The following is an 18,648-nucleotide window of genomic DNA, read 5'->3' as shown; positions in this document are numbered from 1 at the left end:
AAGAAAAAAGAAAATAAAAATAAAAATGCTACGAATTCTACTTTCAGCCTCCAAATACAAATACTTTGGGGCATACCCCGAAAAATATATACAAATTGCACGGGGCATTCCCCGGATAAACTTAACTAAGGGAACGACCTCTCGCCTCAAAACTAACAAAAACCCTAAGGCTTGCCTACCCAAATGTTGTCGGCCTAAGCATGCTCCTAGCGACTAAAATAATAGGAATAAAACAAAATGGTATTAAGTTTGATTCACAGTTTATGGCCAAAAGCTAGTTCCAATTTTTATGGATTATTTCCCCGACCCAACCCTTCAAAGTGTCGCCATTTCTATTCAAAATTCTTTCATGTTTACATTCTCAAATATAGAGAATAGATCTAACCGATTTCAAATCATGACTCACTAATTCAACCATTCAAAGAGCAAACTAAACAAAGTAACAGTGAAGTTAACCAAGAACTAAAATGCAGGTTCGAACTCACGGGAACACCAATTGTATCAATGAATTAATAAACATGATAAAAGAGATGAACCTAAATTAATATAATTTTGAGCCGTCTATGGACAGAATAACGCAGCTGTGAATGGGGTCCAAAATAGCAAATCCAAACCGAATGAAACCGATGGACCGCACCTCGGACGACGACTCCAATAATTGAGCGCCCGTTTTAACTCCAACATGTTTTGAAATCCAAGACCAAAAGAACAGCTTGAAATTTGATTATGTGTTTAGAGTTTGAAACCAAAACGGTTAATGTGTCCCAAAACTATTAATGTGTTAAAGCAATAGTACACGGACAGAAATCAAATCGAATTGAACTTTCATTTAATGAGATTTCCAGTATATACACGCACAGAAATAGAGCAAGCTACAACCAAAACTCAAAACAACAATCAAACTCAAACGGGATCAGAAACCCCACTGCGGACGACACCTCAAACTCGATTAAACTCCATATTTGAAAATCAGAAACGTTAGAAGAAGAAGACGCTTTGTTTTTGCTTTCCCGATTTCCTCCTCTCTTTGTTTTTAACAGATCTTCTCCCTTGTGTGTGTGCGTTTCTGAGCTGCTGCTCTCTCGTTTCCGGCGAGTTTGCTGGCGATGGAAGTGAGACAGAAATGAGAGAGAGAGAGAGAGAGAGGTGGGGGTCAGCTGTTGTGCTAAGCGAGACGGACGACTGTTTGGTTCAGGGGTGTTGTGTTGCTGGTTTCCGGCGGCGGACTGTTGAGGAGATGAGGTTGGTCGCCGGTGGTTTGGTGTTTGGAGTGAAGCTTAGTCGGTGTGTTGTTGTGTTTTTTGGAGTGTTAATCGGGTTCTCCCATGGCTGCTTTGAAGAAGAAGACAGCTTGAAAGTCTCCTCCTTTTGGTTCGAAGGGCTGGTCTTTCTTAAGAGTCTAGGTTTGATGGGGTTATGGGCTGAGGGAATGGGATGTTCACTTTGGGCCTTTTTGGCAAGATTTGTGCTTAAAATGGGCTTAACTAATCAGAAATCTATCCACCACACATCAACTATTGCCTATAAAATAAAACAAATAAAGATAAAAATATTACTAAAATATTAGTTAGCCCGATTTAAGTAGAGATAACTATTAGAATAAAACTAACCGTTAAAATAAATTATTTTTGGTATTTTTTAAGGCTATATAAAAAAAATCCTAGTAACATAGTATGGCTACAAAACATTAGTGAAACTATTTTTTGTAATTTTTATTTTTTCTGATAAAATAAAGTAAAATAGGTAAAATAGCGATATTAGGACTAAACTAAATATCTAAAAGTTAAAAAGTGTAAAATCTCGGGGAGGGTCAAAAATTACATGTCTACAGCTGTCCCTCTTTGACTGGAAACACGAAGTATTTTTAGACAAAGAATGAGTAGACAGGTTTTTTGACCCGACCCTTATTTGAGAGACCAAAACTAATAGGAAGGAGAATGTGACCGAGCCCTGGTATTTGAGTTGCCTACATATCCTTGGTTATAAAGGAATCAAGACACGTGTAGTTCATAAGTGAGAAGGACGATGGAGTACCGAGGTGGAGAGTCGAGTGAAATGCCGTCGAGGTTCCGGTCCGCGGTTCCTACCATTACATAAAAAATAAAAGGAAGAATTATAGCAAAAGTAAAAGAAAAATACAAGATCCTATCTACTTCTTGTCTTGAATCTTCCTTGAATCTCTACTTAATCTTTAATATGAAACTGAAAAGTGGACCATGTTCTTCAGGCGAGCTCCTGATGCTTCTTAAATTTGCGAATTGAAGTGACTCTGAAATGAATTCACTCGTTCTATAGGTGGGTGCCTGATTGCCAAAACTTGAATTATATTCCCTTGTTATCCAGGCGGGCGCTTAATTGCCAAAACTTAAAATGTATTCCCTTCTTATCCAGGTGGGCGCCTAATATCCAAAACTTGAATTGTATTCCCTTGTTATCCAGGTGGGCGCCTGATTTCCAAAACTTGAACTGTATTCCCTTATTCTCCAGGTGGGCGCCTGATTTCCAAAACTTGAATTGTATTCCCTTATTATCCAGGTGGGTGCCTGATTGCCAAAAACTTGAATTGTATTCCTTTGTTATTCAGGTGGGCGCCTGATTGCCAAAAACTTGAATTGTATTCCATTGTTATCCAGGTGGGTGCCTGATTTCCCAAAACTTGAATTGTATTCCCTTGTTATCCAAGTGGGCACCTGATTTCCAAAACTTGAATTGTATTCCCTTATTATCCAAGTGGGTGCCTGATTTCCAAAACATGAAATGTATTCCCTTGTTATCGAGGTGGACGCCTGCTATTACAACAAAACAGACGAAACGAAAGAAATTTTTCTGCCCCAGTTTGGAACCTGGGCACATCTGTGAGTGTTAATCGAATCATGTTACTTAAAAGAGTTCTAAGAATTTAAAAGTTAAATCCCATTATCCAGGAGGGCCCTAAAAACTTCAAATTAAATCTCATGTTAAGAGTGACAACTTTAAAGCTAAATTATATTTCCTAAAGGTAGAACTTACGCTAAATCTTGTTATCTAGGAAGGTCTTGAAATTTAACTAGGTCTCATTATCCAGGAGGGTCCTGAGAATTTTAAATCAAATCCCATTATCCAGGAAGGTCCTGAGAACTTTTAGAATTAAATCTCATTTTCCATGAGGGTCCTGAATTTTTTTAATTGAATCCCATTATCTAGAAGGGTCCTGAGAACTTTTAAAAATTAAATCTCATTATCTAGGAGGGTTCTGAGAACTTTTAAAAATTAAATCTCATTATCCAGGAGGGTCCTGAAAACTTAAAAACTAAATCCAATTATCCAGGAGGGTCCTGAAAATTTTAAATTAAATCCCGTTATCCAGGAGGGTCCTGAAAACTTAAAAACTAAATGTTATTATATAGGAGGGTCCTGAAAACTTTTAAAAATTAAATCCCGTTATCCAGAAGGGTCTTGAGAACTTTTAAAAATTAAATCCCATTATCTAGGGGGGTCCTGAAAACTTAAAATTAAACTCATTATCCAGGAAGGCCCTGAAAGCTGAGAATGAACTTACCCGAGCCATGCACTCTTCTTGGAGGATTCTGAATAGAAATTCTTGCCCCTGAACCATGACTTCTTCATGGGAGGTCCCTGTGGATTAACAAATTTTCTTACCCCTGTTTCAGACAAATAAAATCTTGTTAGTTTGAAAACGTGGTGGTTAGTTTGTGGCCTTGACCTTGAGAGCAGCTGCTTCTACACTTGCCAAAATAACTTTGATTTCAACTTGGACGACCTTGACTATTATCGACTGCCCATTTTCTTTCAACCTTTATCATAGAAAACACCTCTGCTCCATTCCTTCCCAATATCCTCTATCTGTTGCATTTTGCTCATGGATCGACATTTACCACACCTTTGCATTTCACATGAATCCCAATATACTAAATATAAAAGCAATTTTAATTTAATAAAGCAAAATTACCTCAAATGATTTTTTTTATTCATTGAATTAATATTCTAAAGAAAACTTCTAACGGAAATATAAAACGCAACATTTCCTTTTTTGGATTTTTGATTTATATCACGCTTTTTCAAATACAAAATAGAAAGTACAATAATCAAAAAAACTCGACATTACTGTACAAAACTCAAAACCTAAAAAATAAAAAGAAAGATCTTCTTAAGCAACTCCTGAATAAGCGATCCGACTGGATGGTCACGGGGTGTCTGTCATGCTCAAACCTCTGTAAGTAGATCCACAACTATATGGAAAAAAAAACTCAAACCAACACTAGATGAGACAATAACACTCCTTATTGGACACATGCAAGACATAATTGAGGCTATTTTTGCAAAATGAATTATTTGGCCAAAAGGTGACTAGAAGTGCAAAATTTGGCTATGACCCCGTAAAGCCAAGAACCTAAGATTTACTAGGAAGAATGGACCCTATGTGAGTTACCTACGTATCACGCCCCGAAAGACGAGAATCAGGTATGCGTAGTCCGGGCAAATTGGATACGGGCGAGAATTAAAAAAACTACTAATTTAGAGAAAATATGTTTTTTTTTTGTGTTTTTTTTTTAAAAAAAATGATGAAACATGTAAACTCTTTTTGGATTTTCTTTTCTTTTCCTTTTTTCTGAATTTCTGAATTTCGGAGAATGATGAAAATGTGCAAAATCTCTTTCTTTCTTTTTTTGAATTTTCAGGCTCTTTTTTTCTTAACAAAAATGTGGCAGAAAATATAATTGGGCTCTACTCGCTTTATCCTCACACTTCACCCTCTCTTTTTCCTTTCTTTTCTTTTTTTTTTCATTTGTCCTCTGTTATCATTGGTCCGCCAAATGACCCTTTTACCCCTGAAGAAATGCAACGTGTAGCACATAGGATGCATCGGGATGATCTTTTATTTTTTGGATATACCTGTCCTAGACGAACTCAACCCCTGTGTTGAGTCCCCAAAGTCAAATGCACATGATGCAGATAAGTGTTCCTACTAGGGATCCGGCATGAGGCTGAGTTATTCTAGGTTTAAAACCTGAGTATATTGTTCTAGACCTGGCTTACCCGAGCGGACAACTCGAGTCAAGGGGGGGTTGCGTACCGGTAACGAAAAGATCATCCATTTTGCAACTTGTCCGAACCTCGTTCTATTTGGGATATGACACTAACAGAAAGAAGTCACGACCAGCGTGCACTCCTCGGGAGAGAGAAGAGAGGGGTTTCGTAGCAGTTTATATACAGTTCAGATAATATCAAAGTGATAAACGCAACATTTAACACATTAGGCTCAAACATATAATAAAATCAGATAATAAATAAAGCCAAATATAACAATTCATCTAAGCTCGAATTCTGAACCCTGAACCAGAGATTCTGGGTTCGGTCCCCAGCAGAGTCGCCAGAGCTGTCACACCTCCTTTTTACTACACCCCCGGAAGGGAGTATAAGGGAGTTTTTCCAATTTAAATGACAATCGAAACGGGATTATTTATTTATTAAAATCAGAGTCGCCACTTGGGATAATTTTATGGTGTCCCAAGTCACCGGTTCAAATCCCGAATAGAGGAAAGTTTGACTCTGTTTTACAGTCTGCGAACACAGAAATTCGGGTAAGGAATTCTATTAACCCGGGAGAAGATGTTAGGCATTCCCGGATTCCGTGGTTCTAGCACGGTCGCTCAACTATTATAATTGGCCTATTATCTGATTTTAATACATGTTTTAGTCTATTTTAACTTTATTAGCCGCTTTTAATTATTTTTAAGGAAAATTGCAACGTCACTTAAAATACGTCTCGAACCACGTCACATAAATGCACCCATGGCTCTCGACATATTTTATCTAACATTGTTGAGATTTGGATTTGGGTCACATAAATGCGCACCCGTGTTTAGGAAGGTAAATTGTTAAAATAACGCACCTAAAGTAACTACAAATTTGCAACTTTGCGAGGGCCATGAAAAATTCACTAAATGACGCGTCTCGATTTCTAAGGATAAAAATATTAATTAAGCGAGAGCTATGCATTTTGAGATTTTATTTGGCATGACACTCCTCAATTTACTAAAACTAACATGGTAAAAATAAATCCAAAAACCACCGAAACAAATTGAATCCAGCCCCAAACTTTTACAAAACCACTGATAGTGACTACATTTAATAAAACACGATACTAGTACTAATAAAACACGATACTGACAAACATTGAAGAGTAAAGACTAAACAAATGAACAAGAAAGGAAATACAAAATCAAAACAGGAAAAATCACCATTTAAAATATGCTAAAGGAAAATACACGGTTGTAAGCTCAGCACTAGAAAATGTTAATATGAGAATTAAAATATTATTTCATTCAAAGTTTGTAAAATACTCAAAAGTGTATTAACCAGAGACAAGGTAGGAATTTCGAACCTTAAAGCCCAAATTTCAAAAGCTCTTTAATTGAACGGACTGAACAACAAATCAAAAACCAAGACCTCGACCGCAAGACCAGAGATCGAACGGCAACCTCACTTTCGCTGCTGCTTTCCAGTTCCTTTTCTTGTTTGTTTGTCCGTTTGATTTTTATGTGCGTGCTCCTCTTTTAATTTTTTTTTTTTTTTTTGAAAAAGAAGATCTGAAGGGAGGAGCCTTATTCTTGAAGAACATGAGATTAGAAAGGAGGTGGGTGGGATTTTTGGTAGTTTTGTTGAAGGGTCCAAATGGAAGATGGCTAGCGTGCTTCTTTCTTCGAATCCCTCAAAGAGATGATTGAGGTCGTTCCTCTTCTTGTTTATGTTGCTGAAAATGTTCAATTTCTTTTTAATATAGAAAGATATTAAAAAGAGGGTGAATGGGAAATGGAGGGAAATGAAAATTTTGAGTAAAATTTTAAGTTTTTCTCTCCTTTTAATGAGACATTGTCCCTCATTGGTAGAGAAAAAGGAGTTTGGTGGGTTTATATACAAATGCACTTCATGTAGCTCTTAAAGAGTTAGGAAGAAGGCAAGCCTCGCGCCGTCGTCGCTCGGCTCGGCTTCGGCTACGGCTACGGATTCGATAATAAATATTAACGTAATAATATCCGTGTTTGTAACGGATATGTTCCAATCCGTGGATTTGTGCGTCTCCCACCATTGCCAAATGCTTGCTCCATAATAACAAGTGATTTCTCTATTAGTTAGCAGCCTAGTGCTCCGTCTACCATGGCCAAGTGCTCCACTAAATGAGTGGCAGCGGGTTCGTGTTTAGCAGCTAACTGCACTATAAATAGATGGTGCAAGCAGCTTGTTGAAGACACACCGAAACAGAATTGAGAGCTATTGATCTTCTCTTCACCGAAAACTCAACGTTGGCTATAATTTGCATTCCTTCCTCTCAGAATTTTCATTCAACTTCTGAGTTTTCCTCCCTTGTTCTGCATTGTTTTAAACTACAAACAAAGCATCCGTAAGTGTGATTTGCTGCCGAACTTTGTATTCGCTGAAACACTGGGGTTTGAAGTACCGCTACACCAGTGTGTAATTCGTTCTATCCTGGGAGGAAATAATCCATAACCTTGGGTACTAGGAGGGGATTAAATTCCTTAAGGAAACACTGTGAATTCAGTGGGCTCGAATTAATTTTTGTTTCAGTTATATCATTTATATTTACGTATGTTACTGCTGTAGGTAGCTGATAAAGAGGATAATATATATCAAAAAATAAATGGGGCGAGGAAAGATCGAAGAAGACAACGTATTAGGGGGTGGGGTCTTTTTCTTGGTTTTGCCCAATTGCGGCGCAGCCTTTAGGCGTTATTCTCTCTGTATATTTCAGCTACTAAGGTCTTTTTTTTTTTTGTAGAAAACGGCTGATCTCCCCGGGTTTTAGGTGTAGGTACTATTATATAAGAGTATGAATTAGGTTAGGGATCTGGGCTTAGGAACTATGGGCTTGAGAATTATGGGTTAGGTCCAAAATTAGGTTTAAAAGTGGGTTGCTCGAGTCCAAGTTTTTATTCTTTTCGCGAACGAGCCTAAAAATACGATCTCATTTATTAATTAATCATACTTAAGTAAAATAACCACTAAAATAAGACTGACCGTTAAAACGAAACTATTTTTGGTATTTCTCAAGATTTAAAATAATTACAAAATATTAATGAACCTATTTTTTGTAATTTTTGTTTTCTTGTAATAAAATAAAGTAAAAGAGTAAAAATAAGTTGAATTAGCTATATTAGGCCTAAATTAAATATTTACGTACTAAAATATGAAAAATCTTGGGGAGGGTCAAAAATCACATGTCTACATCTATTAGATATCCACCTAGGTGGAAGTCACCATCCTAGTCCCTTTAAACCCTTGAAAATCAACATAAAAAATATTGTACTTAGTTTTAACTATTGCATATTATAGAATAGAAGAAGAAGTAGAAAACAAACCAACCATGTGTGAAAGTGTAATTAAGAGCAAATCTCGCATCTAGACTCGGAAATAAACCTAACTCCAAACAAATTAACTCCATGTGGATTCGATCCCGAGCTTGTTCGGTTAAACTGTATCGACCATCCTTACTACTCAATAGTAGTGCAGGTTTGGAACTAATCACCTCCTGATCCCAACACTTCGCGTTCGTGGTCCCTAAACCGTGTTCGCGAAGGCTTAATGCTTGCCAAACCCTAATTCCCCATCTTTCTTCGCGTTCGCGACTCCCTGTCGTGTTCGCGTAGGGTACTCCAGACCCTCCTCCATTGTTCACGACTCCATTATCGCGTTCACGATGCACAGTTCCCCAGCAGCAAAAATCCTTCTTCACAATCGCGTGCGTCCCTTCGCTTTTGGGAAGAACAACACTAGACATCAGCACCAACAATAATAAATCGCCCAAACTTGGTCTGAAACCATCCCGAAATAAATCTGAGACCCCACCCTATCATGCCAACCAGTCCCAATACTGTATTCAAACTTATCCAAAGGCTCGAAATGCGAAGAATAACATCAAAACCACGAAGTGACCATTAAATCGTTCTTTTAACTTTCAAACATTCAAACTTCGACGAATGCGTTCGAATCACACTTAAACATTTCCGAACGACCAAATTTTACGTACAAGTCACAAATAACAATACGAACCTATTCCAAGGTTCAGAATTCCAAACAAACATCGATAACACCAAAGTCTACTTCAAATCAAACTTAGAAAATTCCAAAACTTTCAAAATGCCAATTTTCCACAATAAGCGTTGAAACGTTCCCGTTTCATCCGAAACTCAATTCGAACATATGCCTAAGTCTAAAATCCTCATATGAACCTATTGAAACCTTCAAGTCCCGACTCCGAGGTCGTTTACTCAAGGGTCAAACCTTGGTCAACTCCTTCAACTTAAAGCTTTCGAATTTATAAATATTCTTCCGAATCAACTCCGAACTTCTCAAAAATCAAAACCAACAACACGTGCAAGTGATAATACATAAGGTGAAGCTACTCAAAGCTTCAAACCACTAAACGACGTGCTAGAACTCAAAATGACCGGTCGGATCGTTACAATCATCAATCCCTCATTTTTCTTGAATTATTGACCTAAGATACTTGAGGCTTCCTCTCTTGAGGATGACTTGTGTATAAATGCTCACTTTCACATCCACCTCATGTATTTTGTCACTGAACTAGCACTCGAAGTACTCTATTTTAGTCCCGATCAACCTGAAATCTTTAGACTTTAGTGTCTGCCTCCAAGCCTCTAGTATAACATTAATCCAACCGTGTGTCTCGTCAATTAATACTATGTCATCTACAAATAACATACACCATGGTACCCCCTTGAATATGCCTTGTCAATTCATCCATCACCAAGGCAAATAAATACAAGCTAAGAGTTGGTCCATCATGAGTGAAGAACTATCGAGTCTCCTCCCACTGTTCTTACTCGGGTCTTGGCTCCATCGTATATGTCCTTAATCGCTCTAATGCATGACACATGTACAACTGCCGACTCCAAGCATCTCTATAAAATCTCTATTGGACTTTGTCTATGCCTTTTCTAAATCAATGAATACTATATTGTAATTTCTTTTTCCTATACCTATACTGCTCCAACAATCTCCTTAAAAGATGAATGACTTTCATAGTCAATTGTTCTGGCATGAATCTGACTTGGTTCTCGAAAATAGACACACTCATCCTCATCCTCATCTCTACCATCCTCTCCTAGACTTTCATAGTGTGGTTTAGCAGTTTGATACCCCTATAGTTATTGCAATTTTGAGTATTACCCTTGTTCTTGTACAACGAGATCATTGTACTCCACCTCCATTCTTTGGGTAGTTTAGTCGTCCTAATAATAACATTAAATAATCCAGTTAGCCACTCTATTCCTACTTTGCCTACCCTCTTCCAAAATTCCACAAAATTCCACAGAAATCTCGTCTGGCCCGATTGTTCTTCCCTTTCTCATCTTGCGAATTACCCATTAACCTCATCAAACTTTATGCACCTACAATATTCAAAATCTCGACGGCTCTCGAAGTGCTTTAAATCACCCAACACAATATTTCCTGTCTCATTTACTTTTAGGGGTTTATGAAAGTATGTTTGTCATTTTCATTTAATGTGTGTCTCTTCCATAAATACTTTACCATCTTCATCTTTAATGCATCTCATTTGGTTTAGGCCCCGAACCCTCTTCTCTCAAAAGAGATCAAGAAGAAATAAGATTGCCTTAAAATAAGATTGACATTAAGGCGGGGCGTCCTAGACTCATAGACATGCACTTATTAATGTAAATTCAAGAAGAAAAAAAGTGAAGAAGTCATATTACCATGATTTACTAACAAGTACCTTAAGAATTAATGTGCTCCAGCATTGGGAACTAATAACAATAAAGTTGATGTCGAGCAATATATTTAGTTTGGAGTTTAATTCCTATATTGTACTCCTTTCGTCTCAAATATTTCTCATGTTACGTTTCTAGAGTCAATTTAATTAATTTTTAAAATTAAATAGATTAATTAATTTAATATTTTAAAATTAAAATTTAGATATTTAAAAACTATACGAGTAATTACTATAATTTGCAATTCATACCAATATGGTGAGAAAATACATGTTAAACTATTGGTCAAAATTTATAATTTGAATATGGAGAAGCGAAACGTGACAAGTAATTTGGAATGAATGTGTAGTATTATAAATGTTTACTATTATCAGTTCAAACAAAAATACTACTTCGCATTGTGAAAAATTAAATTGTTTATGCTGGTAGTGATATAAATTAATTTCGCTCAGTTTTTCTTTTCTTGTTAAAATTCCATTAATAGATTAAGCATTGCTCACTCATTCCTCAGAATGTTGAATTACACCCCATAAGGTGTTTCAGATGGCCAAAAGGTTGACCAACTGTTACTAATGGTACAGTTTGTTTTGGTAGAAAGGTCAGTAGCGCCAGAAATTGGAACAGTTGAGAGACTTCCATTTTGCATTTTCCTTTTCCTTTTCTTTTTTATATATATCCTTTTATCCTTTCATTTGGATCATGAACAGTTGGGTTTTATTTAACACTTTTAAATTTAATTAATAATTAATAATAACAAAAGATAAAAACCAATTGTTAAGAAAAAGAGAAAGAGAGACAGAGGGTAAAACTGAAAAGTCAGTGAACTGTAGAAGAGTCTAAAATAAGCTCAAAAGTTGACTATAAAACTTCCCCCTTTCCCTCTCTCGGTTACTCACTCAAACACACATATTCTCTTTCCCTCTTCTATCTTAACATAGAAAAAAAAAAAATACTAAAGGAGTATTGTTTTGGTTGAAACTAGAAATAGAAAAAGAGAAACAGAGTTCTCTGTTTGAGCTAAAGAAAGCAAGGAAAAATGGCAGAGGTTTCTACAAATGCATTGTTGCCAGAGACATTTCAGGGGACAGCAGCAGATATAGCAGGCCAAATTGGGTTAATGTGGGAATTAATTAAAGCCCCATTGATAGTTCCATTATTGAGAGTTGCTATATACATATGTTTACCTATGGAACTTATGCTCTTCATTGAAAGGCTTTATATGGGTATAGTTATTATTCTTGTAAAACTATTCTTGAAAAAACCAGATAAAAGGTACAAATGGGAACCAATGCGTGAGGATTTAGAGATTGGGAATTCAGGTTTTCCTATGGTACTTGTTCAAATCCCCATGTTCAATGAAAAAGAGGTGCTTATTTCTCCTTCTCTTTCTTTATTTTTTTTTAGAAGGGCAGCAATGGTCAAGCCTATAGGTCCCGGGTTCGAGATGTGGAAGGATAGACTGCATACATTACACTCTTGGAGTGCGGCCCTTCCCGAACCCTGCAAGAACACGGGGTGCTTTATACATCATGGTGCTCTTTTTTTCTTTATTTTTTGTGTTTTTGAAGGTCAATTTTTTGTGGTGTTTGAGACAGGTTTACAAGGTTTCTATAGGAGCTGCATGTAACCTATCATGGCCATCTGATAGACTTGTGATTCAAGTTCTTGATGATTCTACTGACCTTCTTATTAAGGTATCCAAAAAAGTTCTTTGGAAATTAACTCTTATAAATTTCTTGAATTTTAATGCTATTTCATTTTTACTTTGATTAAGAATGTGACAGCTTTTATTACACATTTTCACCCACAAAAACCAACATTTTCCCTTCAGTAATAAATGATTATGGGCTCCCTTCCCTTTGTTTTTTTTTCCACCTTTTTTATTCGTAAGTAAAGTAATGAAGCATTTATTAATATTGAAGGATTTGGTTGAGAAAGAATGCTTAAGGTGGGCAGGCAAAGGCATTGACATTAGATACCAAATCAGAGAGAGCAGAGGAGGCTACAAAGCTGGAGCTCTTAAAGAAGGATTAAAGCGTGATTATGTCAAAGATTGCGAGTACGTTGTCATTTTTGACGCCGATTTCCGGCCTGAACCGGATTTTCTCCGGCGAGCTATTCCTTTCCTTGTACATAACTCGGAAATTGCACTTGTTCAAGGTCGTTGGCGTTTTGGTAAGCCTCGAATTTTAACTATATCAGCTAGTAGCATTATGTTACTATATATGAAAGTGTCGGTGCTCTTACTCCAGCTGTTGATGTTAACTAGTTACTTTTACTGCACGTTAAACTTGTGCATTTTAAAAGATTTTATGCACATATTCACTAGAAGAAGAAAAAAGAAAGTTTTAACTGTTTGTACCGATATTGCAATCTTTCGTCACCGTTGTGGAAACCTTTTCTTCTTTTCGGGAAGTAAACTTTAGGATTTTTCTAAAGATTGGTGCATTATTATTGAGTGGGTCCATGAAAAATCCGTCAGTCAAGGGTGGTGGGACCAACCATTCTAGCTTCCCCACCCACCGAGACAATTCCGACTTGCCACCGTGTACCTCGTGCTTATACCATAACAATTCCACGTTAGCAACTACACTGCTTATTTCTTTTTTTCCCCTCAACAAATAAACTATTAGTCTGTTTGGTCTTCTAAAATTAACTTATTTTAAAAAATATTTTGGTCAAAAGTACTTTTAGTGATAAGTAATTTAAGTTTAATTAATCTATACTATATTAAAAGTACGAAGACCCTTAGTAAAATATCGTTCGTCTTTTTTATCCTTCAAAAATAGAGTTCATACTAGACAATATAATCATATAATTATTTTCCTAATATTTAGGACCGTTAAATTAACTGAAATTTTGCTTATTAAGTCTTTCCTTATTTGAACTATTATATAGGAAATCCTAATATTTAGGACATCAAAATCAATTAAATTTTACCTTTTATATATTTGAACAAATAGCTAATTCGAGAAGATTAAAAATCTTCCCAGCAAAAATAGACTGGTTTAATAAGAGAGAAAAATGACTTAGATTTCAACTAGAACTAATCATAAAAGTCCAGAATTTTAAAAGTAACAACCTAATTGAGTGCAACTTGCATATTTCTTGAACGTTAATGACCTTTTCATTTGCTTCTATTTCTTTTGTTCATTTACAAACGAAAGGCCATAATTTTATACTTAGCAAATTGAAACAAATATTAATTTAACATTTTAGTTATAAATGCGATTAGATTTGATATTTTAAATACATGAATTAATAATAACATTTATAAAAATAATTACATGAGATTCAACCAATAATATTTATGTACCTAATAAAATAATAATAAAAATATAATCACAACTTTTATTATTACGAGTTCTGTTTTTAACCTCAAAATATTTTAAAATTTATATGCACTTAATTAATACATTATAATAATTATATTTAGCTACAAGCTATGCAATGAGTGAAAAAAGATACATGTGCAAATATATTTTTCAAAATCTATCTATTTACACTAATATAAAAATATGAAACTCTAATAAATTATGATTTTTACGGAAGTTTTTGTTGTCAAACCCTAAACCCTATGTCACTTAGCAGATCATGTTTGTATTTCCTATGATGAACTTACGCAACATTATTTTTCCAACATCAGAACTCTTAAATCTTCAAGAGTTACGTGTTTTTGCTAAAACCAAAAAGGGAGTATGAGAAAAAGAAAGTGTGATAATTTGTGAAATGAAGTAATGAAATTATAAAACTTAACTAAATTAAAGTCAAATATATTGATTGAAGAATTTTATGGGCATATTTTCTTCCTTTATTGAGTTAGCTAAATAAGATTAATAATCATCATTTTCAGGAGCTTATACCTTTTCTTTTAACTTTTATTTTTATAATTAACACAAATATATTTTTAATATAATATTTATGTAAGTTTTAGAAAATGTATACTCATTGAGATGAGATACACGTGCAACGCGCGTATCCTAAGACTAGTTAATTTAAAAAGCACTTTTAAGCAGTAATTAGTGTTTGACTAAAGTTTTAAAAAGTGCTTTTAAATATATTTTCTTAAAAGTATTTTTCAAAAAATTACTTTTTTTTCTCTTCTCAAAAATTGCTAATGCTCCATTCAAAAATACATTTTTTTCCTTCTAAATGCCTGGTCGAACATTTTAACTTTAGAAAAAGAGCACTGTTGACCAAATAGGCTATATATCTCAAAAGTAATACAGTACAAACCATTAACCATTCTCCAATTCTTCTTGCATAGGGTCTATTTTCAATAAACTTTTTCCTTATATAAGGGAAGAAGAAAAATAGGGAAGATGATTACAAGTGAGGAATTGTGAACATGATGGAAATTCAAATAACAAAAACTAAGCTACTCTAATTCCCCTTCTTGAACAGGTTCAATGTTGTAGATTGAGTTGTGCTGTGTGGCATTTCATATTCTTGTTGAATAAAAAGGCAACTTTTTTGATTTCGAGAGAGTGGTAGTTAACCTTCGATTTGTGTATTGTCTGGTTGGGGTTATAATGCTTTAGGTAGAACCTTAGTACAATAGCACGCAACAAAAAATCATATTTGAGCCGCAGTAAGGAATGATTTATTTATGTAATAAAATTATTTTCGTGCTTTAATGATTAGTCCAAATAAGGATTTCCAATTTTAATTCTCCTAAACACAATATATATGTAGGCAATTAAAAAAAGAAATCTCTGAAGACTTTGTCAGAGGTTTGTTTATTTATTTGGATATAGTAGCGACAGCAAACAGTGAGTAATGACGTTACTATCCTGTCTGTTTGTTGAGAGCGAGTCAATGATACCGCAGGTATCGGCGAGAAACAGTTTCTCAGAAACTGCTACATATCCGGGGTAGGTTTGTCTTTTTGTCAACTGTTAGGTCAATGGAGGGATAGATTCGTCATTTAAAGTGCCTTCATGTGCTACTCCCTCCGTTTCACGGTATATGAGTTAGTTTGACTCGTTACGGAGTTTAAGAAAAAAAGAAAAAGACTTTTGAAACTTGTGGTATTAAAAGCTTAAGGGGTAAAAAGTTTGTGGGGCCATGATATTTGTGTGGCTATAAAAACTTCTCAGCAAGGATAAATGAGTAAAATGAAAGAGTTTAAAGTTGAATTATTTCCAAATTTAGAAATGTGTCATTTGTTTTGGAACAGACTAAAAACGAAAATAACTCATTTAATATGAAACGGAGGGAATATTATATTCGACAAACATGTGTGATGTATAAGTAATTTAACGAGACAACATGAATTAAAATCGATAATGAAAGTGATTTTTCTAATGACGTGGTTAATTCTCATTTTGAGTCACGTGATGTCAGAAAAGTCAGGTCCACTTCTTTTTCTCATGATTGATACTAGGGTATGTTTTGCACGTTTGAATAATTTGAAAATAATTATAATTGTGTTCATCATGCTCCTTCATTCCAATTCAATGGATATGAACCAATTTGACGGAATACTGAAATTTAACAAAAGAGAGAAAGACTTTTAAATTTGTGATGTAAAATGAAACACATCTATTTTGTGGGACTATAAATCGTTGTATAAAGGTAAATTGTTTTCTAAGTAAGGATATGAATAATCCTTTTCGACACATCTAAAAAGAATACGTTCACATAAATTGAAACAGATGGAGTATAAGGGTTTGATATATTTGAAAGAGAAATTACGTAAGTCGTAAATCTTTGTCAAATACTTTTACAGCATAAAACTTAATATTTGAATTAATTACCATGAAGGTAACTGAGCTAATCCTTTGCATATTATTAAACAGTGAATTCAAACGAATGCTTGTTGACGAGAATGCAAGAGATGTCACTAGATTACCATTTCACAGTGGAGCAAGAAGTGGGTTCATCTACTCATGCATTCTTTGGCTTCAACGGTAAGGCAGATTTTAAGTACTTCTTACATTAATAACTCGGTCAATCTGTAATGCAGTTGTTTATGGAACAAAAATGTAATTATTAATGTTTACAGGAACTGGAGGGGTATGGAGAATAGCAGCGATTAATGAAGCTGGTGGATGGAAAGATAGAACAACTGTGGAGGATATGGACCTTGCAGTTAGAGCTAGCCTCAAAGGCTGGAAGTTTCTTTACCTTGGTGATCTCCAGGTGTTTGATCAATTTCCTCATAGAATCATTCTGTGTGCTTAATTTTATTTGAAGTTTACTAAACGGGGTTTTCTTTCAAATGTAGGTGAAAAGTGAACTTCCAAGTACATTCAAAGCCTTCCGTTTTCAGCAGCATCGTTGGTCTTGTGGCCCCGCCAATTTGTTCAGAAAAATGGTGATGGAGATTGTTAGGAACAAGGTATGCAATGTTGTAATTCAATTCTAAAGATGAATGAAACACAACTATGCTAAAGAACTTGAATTGTTTTATGTTATTTTTGCAGAGAGTGAATATTTGGAAGAAGTTTTATGTGATCTACAGCTTCTTCTTCGTCCGAAAGATCATAGCTCATATGGTCACTTTTTTCTTCTTCTGCGTTGTTCTTCCGTTGAGTCTTTTAGTTCCTGAAGTTGAAATACCTGTTTGGGCTGCCATCTACATCCCCTGCATCATCACAATTCTCAATTCTGTTGGAACTCCAAGGTCAATTCATCTACTTTTCTACTGGATTCTCTTTGAGAACGTCATGGCTTTCCACCGAACCAAGGCTACATTTATTGGCTTGCTCGAAGCAAAGAGGGCTAACGAATGGGTTGTCACAGAAAAGCTAGGTGATGCTCTCAAGAACAAAGATAAAACGAAACCAACCAAGAAACCTCGAGGATCTCTATTCGGAGATAGGTGAGAAAACTGAAGCTTTATTTTCATATTCTTGATAGCATTAGAACGCACCATTTTGCTAACCATCAGTTGGCCTAATTTCACAGGATTCTACCACAAGAATTGGGATTTGCAGCTTTCCTTTTCTTCTGTGGATGCTATGATGTTCTCTATGGGAAAAGTCAGTACTTCCTTTACATCTTCCTCCAAGTTATTACCTTTACAATTGCTGGATTTGGCTACATTGGCACCATAATCCCCTCATAATTGCACAAATAAGAATTTTTCTTACTGTATTGCCTTTTCTACAAAGAAAATATATGAGTTTTGTAACCATTTTTAGAGGCATAACAACTTGAACCTCCAGAAAAATATTTTCTTAAAGATGCAATGCTTATAAAAGGGATGAAAAGCAAAGAGATATTTGTATTAGCACATAGCACAAAAGAAGCAGATAAAGCACATGCATTAGTTGAATAGATAGATTGTATATTAGTGTTTTAGCTGTGTGACATTGTAATTCTTTAGCTTGCAAGTCATTTTTCTTTTATTACCTTTTTTTCCTCTTCTTGTTCCCTTAGTGTTTTCTACTGGCTATCCAAGGGGACATAAGCTCAGGATATGACAAAAAGGCCAAACTTGTAATCAAGTTTTTCTCATTCTAGTTTCAATTCTTTTTCTTTTGATGATCATTGTATTATAAAGAGTACTCCATCAATTTACAGGTAATATAACCAAGTGATTTAAAATAGCTTCAGTAATTTTATGTTGTCTCTACCTGAATGTTTTCCTATAGAATTGAATTCTTCCGCAGTTTTTTCAAGAACAAAACAGCTCTCTTTCATGAGATGATTGTGAGCATGCCATGTTGAACTTCCACTTGAGCAAATTAACAGATCTTTCCCTTAAGCTTCAAATAAAGTTTGTGAACTCTGCTTCACAAGCGCTTGCAGTCTCAGCTCTTTTTTAAGCCAGATACATCCACATTGAACAATTATTTGGTAGTTTCACTAAAGGATTTTTCATTTTTAAAATTTTGTATCCAATCAAATAAATAAAAAAATGAAACCGAGG

At 35.2% G+C, this 18,648-nt stretch overlaps 1 protein-coding gene across 2 annotated transcripts; it reads left to right on the top strand.

Annotated features, from left to right (window-relative positions):
* Positions 1–11,663: 11,663 nt before the first annotated feature.
* Positions 11,664–18,335, top strand: LOC104220566 (glucomannan 4-beta-mannosyltransferase 2-like). Of its 2 annotated transcripts, XM_009771455.2 has the most exons (9): positions 11,664–12,135; positions 12,365–12,463; positions 12,692–12,944; positions 16,571–16,681; positions 16,777–16,913; positions 16,999–17,112; positions 17,198–17,595; positions 17,682–17,755; positions 18,156–18,335. In XM_009771455.2, exons 1-9 carry the CDS (start codon positions 11,806–11,808, stop codon positions 18,197–18,199), a joined length of 1,560 nt encoding a protein of 519 aa, XP_009769757.1. In that variant the 5' UTR covers positions 11,664–11,805; the 3' UTR covers positions 18,200–18,335. The 2 variants fall into 2 exon arrangements, with proteins under 2 accessions (XP_009769757.1, XP_009769755.1); XM_009771453.2 differs by having other exon boundaries at positions 17,682–18,335.
* Positions 18,336–18,648: the final 313 nt, after the last annotated feature.

This window comes from Nicotiana sylvestris, chromosome 6 (genome assembly GCF_000393655.2).
Source record: "Nicotiana sylvestris chromosome 6, ASM39365v2, whole genome shotgun sequence".
NCBI classification, from domain to species: Eukaryota; Viridiplantae; Streptophyta; class Magnoliopsida; order Solanales; family Solanaceae; genus Nicotiana; species Nicotiana sylvestris.
This window is presented reverse-complemented; position numbering and strand designations above follow the sequence as displayed.